Source organism: Anthonomus grandis, chromosome 14 (assembly GCF_022605725.1).
Source record: "Anthonomus grandis grandis chromosome 14, icAntGran1.3, whole genome shotgun sequence".
In the NCBI taxonomy this organism is placed as follows: domain Eukaryota; kingdom Metazoa; phylum Arthropoda; class Insecta; order Coleoptera; family Curculionidae; genus Anthonomus; species Anthonomus grandis.
This window is the reverse complement of record NC_065559.1, coordinates 3253296-3265388: the sequence shown is the minus strand read 5'-3', so window position 1 is coordinate 3265388 and position 12093 is coordinate 3253296. Positions and strand designations below refer to the sequence as shown.

The 12093-nt window shown below is 25.8% G+C and overlaps 1 protein-coding gene across 2 annotated transcripts in view; it reads left to right on the top strand.

Annotated features, from left to right (window-relative positions):
* Positions 1-1550: 1550 nt before the first annotated feature.
* The window catches only part of LOC126744345 (uncharacterized), a 562211-nt gene continuing 551668 nt past the window's right edge, over positions 1551-12093 (top strand). Inside the window, exon 1 of one of the 2 annotated variants that reach the window (XM_050451722.1) lies at positions 1551-1933. In XM_050451722.1, the coding sequence (XP_050307679.1) occupies positions 1888-1933 (46 nt within the window). In that variant the 5' untranslated portion in view covers positions 1551-1887. Of the gene's footprint in view, positions 1934-4313; positions 4437-12093 lie in introns of those variants that run through there. The other variant, XM_050451723.1, reaches the window with a different exon arrangement.

The following is a 12093-nucleotide window of genomic DNA, read 5'->3' as shown; positions in this document are numbered from 1 at the left end:
CCTTTTTGTTAATTTTAATTATTTGAGCATAACTTAATTGGACATGATAGATATTTCATTATTTATATAGTAATAAAAGGGTTGACTTTAATATAGATTTGTCCTTTAAAGACTTACACATTGTTTTTATATATATACATCATTCAGGTTTTACAAAACACTTGTTAGTAAATATAAAATAATAAACATCAGAACATACAGTAAACATTATAAACATTATAGAGTTCAATTTTGTCGATGGCTTCTGGATCACATCATTGCGCAACCAAAATTTTTTACGATATCCTTATGCAATTGTCCATGCAATTGTCCCAAGAAACCATCAGAATCGTTGGTCTGTCAACGTATGGGCAGGCATTGTTGATGGTTATTTAATTGGGCCATACCTTCTACCGGAACGGTTAACAGGACCTATTTATCTGCGTTTCTTGGAGGAAGTTCTCCCAGAACTCTTTAAAAATGTTCCACTAAACGTTAGACAGCAAATGTGGTTTCAGCATGATGGAGCGCCGGCTTACTTTGCTGTACAAGTACGCGAGTATTTGGCTCAGAGGTTTGGGCACCGTTGGATTGCTAGAGGTGGAGCATTTTTCTTGGCCTCCTAGGTCACCCGATTTAACGTCGCTCGATTTTTTCTTGTGGGGACATGTAAAGTCTTTAGTCTACGAAACTCCAGTAGAATCAGAGCTAGACTTAATTGGACGAATAACAGCAGCATTTGAAATCGTTCAAAACGAGGATCAAATTTTTAGTGTAGTCCGCCGAAATTATGTGCGGCGTTTAAATCGGTGTATTGAGGTTGGAGGAAGATTTTGAAGTCTTTTGTTTTTTTATATTTTAGAAAATATTCCTAAATATTAATTTCTATATTTTTTTAAACAAAACGAAGTAATAAAATGACAAAAAATCTAATTTTAACTATTTTAAGAAAAAAAAAATGTTATTTTATATTAGAGTTGCAAACATTTTTTCAATATACTGCTGTTCCACTTTACAAAGCAAAAATTTCTCTCTTCATTTTTGAGGAATATTTAGGACCGAATTTCTTAGCTATTGGCTCTTACGAGAATTCATGTAATTACCCAAATCCGTTTCGAAGGACCACGAAAACAAAATCAATAACAGTAGTTTCTTCCCTTACATTTTTACGAGGCTAGGTCTCATCAAAAAAAAAACAAAAACGGTGAGACATAACCTTAACACTTCACACAAAAAACCCTTACACCCCATAAAATGATCGTTTTCGCATCGGTCCTTCGAACCGGACCCAGCTGGCCGGCTGGTTACTCAATTCTAAAAAAAAAAGCAGAAAAATCGTCTGGACGTTCTCGAAACATGAGTCAGTCCCTAAGTCGGCTTTTGATTGTCTAATTAAAAGGCACAACGTTAAATTATTAATTGCGAAACATGCAGTGCATCAGGGTGCAGAGTGGTGTTGCGGCATTACACGAATTATCCCGAAAACGGACGAGGTGGCTCGGACGAACGTCGCGAGTGGGAGGGAAATTCTTCGACGACGCCGGCAGTTTGTGTGTTTCGTAACGTCGTGACGCCGGTGCGACGACGACGACGACGACATTTTTTGACGCACGCGAATCGAAAATTACGCGAGTTGACGCGTCTTTTTCTTTTGACTTTTTCGGGGTTTTTCATGAATGATAATGCATCGGAATTTTAACGATTATGTGACATTGGATTAAATAAATAACAAAAAAAAAACGTCATATCAAAAGAATTTATTTGTATTTGTTGCTTGAGATTTTTGTTGCATTTTTGTGGTCGGTTAACTATAGTGCGACATGGAAATTTCATAAAAGTGTCAGTGGTTTAAGTGTGTTGAATTATTTTGAATTGGGATTAAGTGATCAGTCAGAATTTTACGGCGTTATGGCGGGGAAGTCGGCGGTTTTGATTTTTGCATTTTTAATTCAAGGTAAACTTTTGAGCAATTTTATTTGTGAAATTTAAAAAAAAATTAAAAATCTGAAAAATATCAACAAACTATTTAAAATATTCGAAATAAATATTTTATTGAAAAAAGCTAAAAATAATTTTCCCCTGATCTAAAATTAGAATTTATTAACTTTGACAGAAATAACAATTGACATATGTAAGACAAATTTTTACAAAAACATCTTATCATTAATACGCATATCTGTTTTATCTTTATTTGTCTTAATTAACGTAAATATCACGAAAATATAATTAAATTCCTTACGAATATTCAGATATAAATTTTATTACTTATATTTAATATCATAGTACATTTTGTAGAACATTAGGATTTTTTTTTTAATATTTTTTCTAATATCATAAAAAAATGGCATTTATTATTGTTATTCCCTTGTAGAAAAAAAATAAAATTCCATTTTATTGTTAGTTCCAGTTTTTTGTTAATTTATTAATTTCCAATTTTATTTCAAAATGTCAAAAACTGACTTTAAAAAAAAATAATGTGAAAAATACTGTCAATCTAATCATATAATTTTTTTTTCTAAAAAAAAGCTAAATTATTATCTAGAAAAAAACTAATAACAAAAAAATTTATAAAAATAAATTGCTACTACTTGAATTTATAAATTTTCAAAAAAAAAAAACGAAAGTTCACACATTTAACGCCAAAAAGTAAATATTATATGTACAACAAACATTTAAATAATTTAGAATGAAAATCATAGGAAAAAAGTGTATTTTAAATATTCCTATGAACTTCGGATTTACAACAGAAAATTCCTATTATTTTTCAGATTAAAATGTAAAAAATAAAATGCTACTTTATTCATTTAGTTTATTATTTATAAAATTTTAGTTTTTTTCCCCAAGAACATTAAAAATATAGAGGAAATTATAATTAAAGTAATGTAGAGTTTCGACTATTCATATAACATACATACACACTATATACATAACATACTTTCAACAACGTTTTTTTGTAAATGTATGGGCTGGAATTCTGAACGGGATGCTCATCGGACCTTTTATTCTGGAAAATCGTTTGACTGGTGCTCGGTATTTAGAATTTTTGCGCAACAATTTACCAGTGCTCCTTGAAAATGTGAATCTCAACGTTAGGCAGAACATGTGGTTTCTTCATGATGGTGCTCCACCACATTTTTCACGACATTTAGATCGTGTGTTTCCCAGACGATGGATGGCCCCCTCGCTCGCCTTCCCTTAATCCATTAGACTTTTATTTGTGGGGTCATATGAAAACAATGGTGTATGTAAACCAAGTTGATACTGAGCAAGAGCTACGACATCGCATAAACGCTGCCAGTGACGCAATTCGCCTACAGCCTGGTTTGGCCCGTGCATGTACCTCTTCATGGATTCGACGAGCTCAAGTCTGTACCGAAAATAATGGAAACAACTTCGAATAGTTTCTTTAAATTAGTTTAAATTAAACACGTTAAAAAATACACGTTTTTCATTAAAAAAAATATGGATATCTCTTTCATTAGCTATCATTTCCCAAGTTTATGCGCATAGGTTTAAAATCACCCTGTTTAATACAATAAATAATAAATACTTATTAGCTAAATAAAATGAGATATTCCTGTAATTGAAAACGCTCAAGTAACAAGATAGTTCACACGTTAGATAAAACGTGAATGTTTTGCTTACAATAAAGTGTATTGGAAAATAAAATAATTAAGATTTTAAAATATATTGATTTTTTAAAGTAGTTATAGTTAATAGGAATATCAAAAAATTTACTAGGATACTAATTAGTCTAAAAAAACCGTGAAAAATATCAGAAAATTAATAAGATATTATGCAGCAAGATTATTTATAATATTTTACTTCCGATTATAAGTCTGTTTTTTCCAGAATAGTAAAAACAATAAGAGAAATTTTACTTCAAAAATAATATTTCTAAGAAAATCCAAAAAAAAACAAAAATTCCGATAAAATAGTAAAAAATCCCAATTATACAAGTGAGAATATTCTTTAAATTTTAATGTTAAAAAATTAAACCATGACTTCTACAGAAGAGCCTAGGAAATCCATAAGAATTCCGAAAAGTCATTCTATCTATAGACTGCCACGAATTATAAAAAAATTAAGACAAAAAAGGACTTTTCCGGTTTTTTTATGAATGATCATGCATCGGCATTCCAACGGTTATGCGACATTAGATTAACTTAATCAAAAGAAAAAAAAAACGTCATATCAATAACAGATTGTTTTGACTGTTAGTGACCCGATAAAGTATTGTTTTGATTTAAGTCAGTTTACTATAACCGATAAACTTATTTGTATGTTGATATTTTTGTTGCATTTTAGTGATCGGTTAACTATAGTGCGGCATGGAAATTTCATAAAAGTGTCAGTGGTTTAAGAATTGTTTTAAATAGGGATTAAGTGGTCAGAAGTTCTAGTCAGCATTATGACGGGGAAGTCAGCAGTATTGGTTTTCATTTTTATAATTCAAGGTAAAATTTCAAATGAGAAAAATATTTCATTATAAGGATTCATAGAAATTCCAGGATAATCGAAGAATAATAGCAAAGTGCCTAAAGATATTTCAAATAAATATTTTATTGCAAAAGAGGCAATTGACATGAGAAAATATTCCTTTAGTTAGAATCTGGCGAATAATAAGTTTTATTCAATAAACAAAGCACCTTTGACTGAAATTTTTCGTCGATATATGGTTTTAAATATTACAGAAATATTCCAAATAAATAATGCTTCCTTATTAATATAAATTAATTACTCTGCAATTATAGAGTTTTTAGCTTTGACAAAAATCACAATTGACATCCTTGACAAATAACAAATTTTGACAAGATTAACGTCAGATTTAATATGGAATATCTCGGAATATTTTTTATTAACTAAAGAAATGTTTTAAAGAATATTCTTTGATTTTTGGTAGATTTTTTTCTCTAATATTTTAAGAATATTCGTTTCTAATAATCAAATATGAACTTAATTATTTATATTTAGTATCGTAGTATCTACATTTTGTACAAGCATTAAATCTACATTATGTCTGCAATACATAAAATTTAAATATAACTAAACTTATCAAATTTTTGCAATAAGTAGAATTTTTGTTTTATTTGCATTGAAATGCAGAAATAAATAATTACAAAAAATTGTATAAAAATTTATATTAATAAATTTTTAAGAAATTATAAAAATCTCTTTCTCCAATAGTTTGATGGGATTTTTTAAAACCATAAAATGTTTGCAATATTAATTTTTTTTAAATTTTTGTGAAATTTTTTATTTGACTGTATTTGAAAAAATTTAGTTTAAATATAAAATAATAGTTTAAATACAACATTCTCTTAATCCCAATTTTTGCAAAATATCATAAAATAATTAATGGAATTATTTTTCAAATATTTTAAGTTTTTTCTAAAAAAATCTTAAAATGAAAATATATAATTTATATTTAAAAAAGTAAAAAAACGACTTTTTGAAAAAAATTTCGAGAAGTTTTTGAAAAATCTAAGGGTTCTACTAAACCTCAAAAAACGCTAAAATTTTCTTATAAGTTTTTATTTTAATTAATATCTTTACCTTAGTGTGAGTTCTTAACAAAAAATCGCAATAGTACCTACTTAAAATATTTTATAAGAAATTTAATATTATAAAAAATATATAAGAAGAAAATCTAAATACTAGAAAAATCAATCAATATAATATGATCTTAAGAACATTAAAAAAACCGCGTATTTTCTCTAAGAAAGAATTACATGAAATGAAATTTTAACATTTATTTTATCAAAATTAAGAAACCGGATGGAATAATCTTTTTACAAAGTCAAACGTTGACTTTTTTTAAGATATCCACAAAAATGCCATAAATTAAATAAGAATACCAATAGCTCTACATAATCCTGTAAAAAAATACCTAGAGTTAAAATGAGACTAAAAAAATAAAACATATCAATCACATAGAGAAAAATTATAATAATTTAAAAATTTATCGACAAAATATTTTACATAAACGTAATATAATAAGAAAAAAAATCTTAGTTTAAAATAAATACAATTTCCAATAAAAATCCAAAATTTTGTTTATAAAATCGAATAAAAAGTATTGGAAAATAAAGTACTCTAGATATTAAATTAGGAGTTTTTGTTGGATTTTAGTGATTGCTTGACTATAGTGCGACATGAGAATTTCATAAAAATGTCATCATAAAAGTGTGTTGAATTGGATTAAGTGGTTTAGAAGTTATCAACATCATGGGGAACTTAGCAGTTTTGGTTTTCGTCTTTATAATTCAAGGTAAACTAAAAAATAATATTTCCAAAAATATTCCACTTATCAAACACATAATATATTAAATATAAAATCTATTATTATCAAAAATATTCCTAAAATAAAATATTCCAAAACGCACAAGTGACAATTGGCATAAAAGAATATTCCTTAAATCAGAATTTGGTGAACGAATTTTATTTATTAAACAAAGAATTTTTCGTTGATATACAATTTTAAATATCCAAAAAATATTCCATATGAATAATTTTCTTTTTATCCTTGACATAAATAGAGTATTTTTGAATTTTTTTAGGTTTGGCAGAAATGACAATTGACATCCTTGACAAACTTTGACACGAAATTATTATCCTCGATAAGGATACCTATTTTATCCTTAACAGAAACTTTATTTATAAGATATGCTATTAATAGAAATATCTCTCACTAACTAAGAAAATTTTTAAAAGAATATTCCTTTCTAATATACATAATTAAATAAATGTTAATATTTCTATTTAATACAATAGTACATTTTGTTTACTTGATAATAAAATGCCCAAATAGCAGAAGCACATTGCATTCATATGCTCAATAAATTATTAAAAATATTACGAAAATCTTGCTTTACAGTATTTTTATGGGATTTTTAACAACCACAAAATATTTGCAAACTTTACGATATTCATTTAGCATTTTTCTGAAATTTTTGAGAATTAATATGTCACTCACTAAAACAGAAATATTTTCTTTGTTTTTAAGAGTTTTTTTGAGTTGTTTAAAAAATTTAATTTATATATTTAATTTCGCTTTTTAAGATGCTTGATATTTAGAATTTTTAGTGTATTTTTTTATGATTGTTTTTTGCGCAATATTTTTGCACAAAATTTTTTTAATGAATCCTAAATATTTAGTCCTATAATTTTTGTATACAAAATGAAAAATTAAATAATTTAAAAATGCGCTTTATAAACCCCGAAAGTTTATTAAATTTTTTATTTGAAAAACTAGACTAATGGTTTTTCTAAGAAGTTCACTATTGACAATTAATATCCTTGAAAAATGATAAATTTTAACACGAAATTAACATCCTTAATAAGGATACCTGTTTTATCCTTAATGGAAACTTAGTTTGTCCTATTTGATGTAAATATTCCAAAATTTTTAATTTGGAATATCTTGCAATATCTCCTATTATCTAAAGAAATCCTTAAAGAATATTCCTCGATTTTTGGTGGACCAGTTATACTCTCTAGTATCCAGATATAAACATTTAGTACATTTTGTTAACTTAATGTATTCAAATATTACTAGATCAAACGAACTTACCTGAAGTGAAGTTCGATCTTAATTATATGAGTCCTCGTCGAAGTAAATAAGAAGTCTCCCTGACATAGTGTTCTTATTTACGAGACGAGGACGAAATATAATTCTCAATGTAATATTCTAATATTCCTAATTTTTGTTAGAAGTTATGAAATAATTATTGGAATTCTTTATTAAACATATAATTTTTTTTGTTGATGTTTTTGTTTAGAAACGTGATTTTTTCAAAAAAAAATAACAAAATAAAAAAATTATATTAAAGGAAAAAATTAATAAGACGCAAACGCTAAAAATTGAGAAAAATCATATTTTTGACTCAATTTCGTGGGTTTTAAAAATAGATTATTTTTCCCAACAATAGGATTAAAACGAATTAAAAAAAAATAAAGTGAATTGTCAAGAATCTACTTTTTTATTGGAAATATTGACTATTAAATATCCACAAAAATGTACATTTTTCAATATTTTTGTAAAAACCACAAGTTAGTTTTTGAAACAAAAAAAAAGTAAAATTAAGCCCATTGGGAAAGGAAGAGATTATAACAAAAATAATTTACGGATGATATGGGACTTATAGGTAATAAAAAGATTTACAACTTTTATATTTACAAGTTTTTAAGATAACCTCAAAATGTATGTGAAAAATTGAAACAACCAAGTTTTTGCATTTTTTAATTTTATCGTTTACGAAAAAAACGAAATTTAACATTTTTTGTCGCAAATTCAGTGTAATTTTTTCTGTTTAAAATATTTAAAAAAATGTCGACGGGCTTTTTTTTTAATTAAAATCTGACGTTGCATAGTAATTAAAAAATAAATTCAAAAAATATTTCACCTAATTATAATGTAATAATTAATTCAACTTATTATAAATTAAATAAAATACTCAAGTGTGTTTTGCGACGGAGAATTTATTAAAAAAGAGAGAAAATTTTTGGATTAAAGTTTAATAAAACTAAAACTCTTTTATTTTGTATGTCGACGTTTATTAAGTCATCCTCAGGAGACTACAATGGAAAACGAATATTACCAGTTAATATTATAAACCACTTTTTGCCTTCGTTTTCTTTAATTTGGTAAATTAAATTTTTAGAGTGGTTTCTCACTTTTGTATTTTGTAATTGTTACATATTTAATGTCAGCTCATACGAAATCAAAAAAATGTGCTTATACAAATCCTGATTTCGATTTAAAGGTTTAGATCGAAAAATTCTTCTGTTTATTATGTATGTATATTTATAATATTGTTCTTGTGTGTTTAGTATTATTTTGAGAAAAAAGGCTGCAATTTTCATTTTTTTTCTAATATCGTTGCCATATTGGAATATATTTTAATACTTTTTGTTTTTTAATACATAATATATTAAAGTTGTTTCCTTTTTTATGCCCTACTCAAAATTAATTATGTTGTATGGTATTATTTTTGGAATTTCATTCATTAATATCATATTTATAAAAATATCAAAAAAAATCATTATATTTCAAATAAAAAAAATCCAACCTCGCCTTGTTCTCCCCTTTTTACATTAAATACTTCTGAAATTGAATTTTCAAAAAAAGGAGAAATCACACATTCGTCAAAAAGCGATTATTTTATTGCTATTAATTAACGAGTGTTCTGGGAAAAATACGCAAATAGTTTTGAATATGGAAAATAATGTGATTTAAATAATCCTAAAATATTTGTACTGTAATTTCACAACAGAATATTTCTATTATTTTTATATTAAAAATAAAATTTCAGTCTAAGTAGGTACCCAGTTTTTTATTTAAAAAAAATTTAAACCTAATTTTTAAGCCTCGTTTCTCAAGAACAATAAAAAAACAGAGAAAAATTTAATATAAAGAATATAAAATTTAATTTTATTTGAAAGAGTCGAAAAAAGACTTCATAAAAAACTAAAAATCTAAGGAATTTAATTTTTCAAAAATATCGTATGTACCATTATATTTAAAAAAAATAGTAGTGTAATTTTAATAACATAATCTTTTACAACATTTTAACCTAAATTCCATGGTATTATTATTATTATTAGAGTGTTCACTTCTAAAACCAGATTGCAAGATGCTCCGTAAATGTGAAGTGTTTTATATTTTCACTTTTTATTGCCATACTACACAAACACATTCAAATAACGTAGGATACGGTGTGTTTAAAATTAAGTAGGTCCTTTACGGCCCATAAAGTGTATTTAAAATGTTTTATTGCCATTTTATTAGCTTATGAGTCCAATGGGCTTATAAACAGATTTGTACACCACTAACGGCCATTAAAGTTAATTTTTTTTATTTGGAACATATTTTGTATAGGAGATATATGTTAATACTTCTATTAAAAACGCGAATATTCCTTGAATTTTTGAAGAATATGTTCTTGGCAAAGAATATCTATCTAAACATATAATATATTACAGGAATATTATTGGAATTTTTTTTTTGTGAATTATTCAAAGTGAGAGTGTGAGTTTTTAAAAAGTCTTGTTTTCTTAAACACACAACTTTAAGTTTGATTTCTTACTATTATTATATAAGGCATTTCAAGAATATGAACTTCTTAATTTTATTCACACATAAAAAAGAACAAACGTCTTTCCTTGCTAATGTTTCGATTTGTTTTTAATTCCAAAACCCGCCCGCAGTGTATTTATGCTTTAGGGAAAGACGAGGCCAAGGCTCCAATGACTTTGATAAATTATTTTTTAAATAAGGCTAATTGATCCGGCCTACTGCTTACTTAAAACCACATATATTTGGACTTGAAAGTTTAATTTATTATCTTCCAATTTTTTAAAATCCAATAGGATTAAGACCCGTTTTTATTCAGAGGAATTATTCATCAATTATTATCTAAGTTAGATTTAAGTGAAACTTTACTGGTAAATGAGGTAGACATTTAATGGAATAAAACCTTTGCATACTTCAGCATATTCAAGGAGATTTTTCCTTCCTGACACTTGCAGATGATAGCACTCTGAGCTTATAAATTGATAATTCTTTCCAGTTAAGTACATAACAAAATAGTTACATTTTGCGACTTGTATTTAATTAAATATTTTTTCTCAGTCAGTGACTGAGCTGCAATTATAAACGCATGAAATATGATGGTAATAGCCGTTACAAGCTAAATTTAGGGGAAATGATGCTACGAAATATCCGTTTCATAAAAGAACCATTGCAATTTTTATGTGACTTTGTTTTTCGATATTTAAATATGTGTTTATAAATAATTATTATTGTAACCAATATGTGTCCTAAGTGCATCATCAATTTATGTACTTGAAAACATAAATATGTTTTTTGTTTAAATTAATCATTTATAAAAATATGGTCACTATCGATTTTAAATCCGGACCTGTACAGGTGAAAGACGAGTGAATATTAGTCCGGTAAGGATTTTTATGATTGGAATTATATTTATTGAATATTTATTTTTTGACGTCATTGGTTATGTTGTTCAGAGAACTAATTTTTCACTTATTTACAGGCTTTTAGCAAAATTTTAAGTTTCTTCCAGGCATTTGCAGTTATTGTATTTTTTTAATTTATAGGTATTTTGTGATTTTTTATTATTTTCTAGGCATGTAAAATGACTCAGTTATTTATCTTATTTTTTTATGCCTCTTATAAATGTGAAATAATTTAATTTTACTATACATTTTGTTTTAAACACAAAAATACATAATCTTTTTATTTCATTTCATATAAGTTGCAAAAAAGTAATTGTTTATTATATAACTTTGTTTGAATTTTGATTATGAACGATTTTACTATACAATATGATTGCCAATCTAAATATCCCAGGAAAATATGAAATTTCTAAAGAAAAATACAAAATTAGCCTTGGTGACAAAATATAAGCTTTAAGTACCAAAAATATTTATTGTTTTAAAAATAAAAAATTGGTTCCAATACACGTTATGTATCAAAATTATTCAATAATTTATATTTAAATTTTGCGGTCTGATTATTCCAAGAAATTGAAAAAGTTGCACTTTTTTAATATTGTAGACACAATAAATTAAAATTGTATAAAAGTAGGTCTATCCTATTGTGGGGAAAAAACGCCGTTAATTTTTATAAAGTCCAATAAATTGATGTTTGCAAATCATTTCAGAGTCTTAATATAGTTTTTTTTTAACTTTAATTTAAATAATAATAATAATAATAAAATTAAAGCGCATTTCATCACAAAATTTAAAAAAAAAATATATTTTTTATTCATTTGATCATATTTAATATGCCTTGAAGGTAATTGTTTAGACAACTAAGTTTGAAAAATAATTCTTTATATGTTTCAGATTTTTTGAGTAATTTTAATTTTTATTCTGGTCATTTTTTGGGTTTGCTTAGGTTTAAAATTATTTGTTTTTTCAAAGCAATTAGTGGCGTAGATACATTTAAAAAAAATTAATGCCAAAGTGAAAGTTGTAAAAAGGTGCCTGGAAGATGAAAAAATTGCTGGAATTGCTTCATATATCTGGAAGTCTTGTAAAATAAAATAAAATTCTGAAATAAATTATATATCTAAAAGCTACAAATATTGA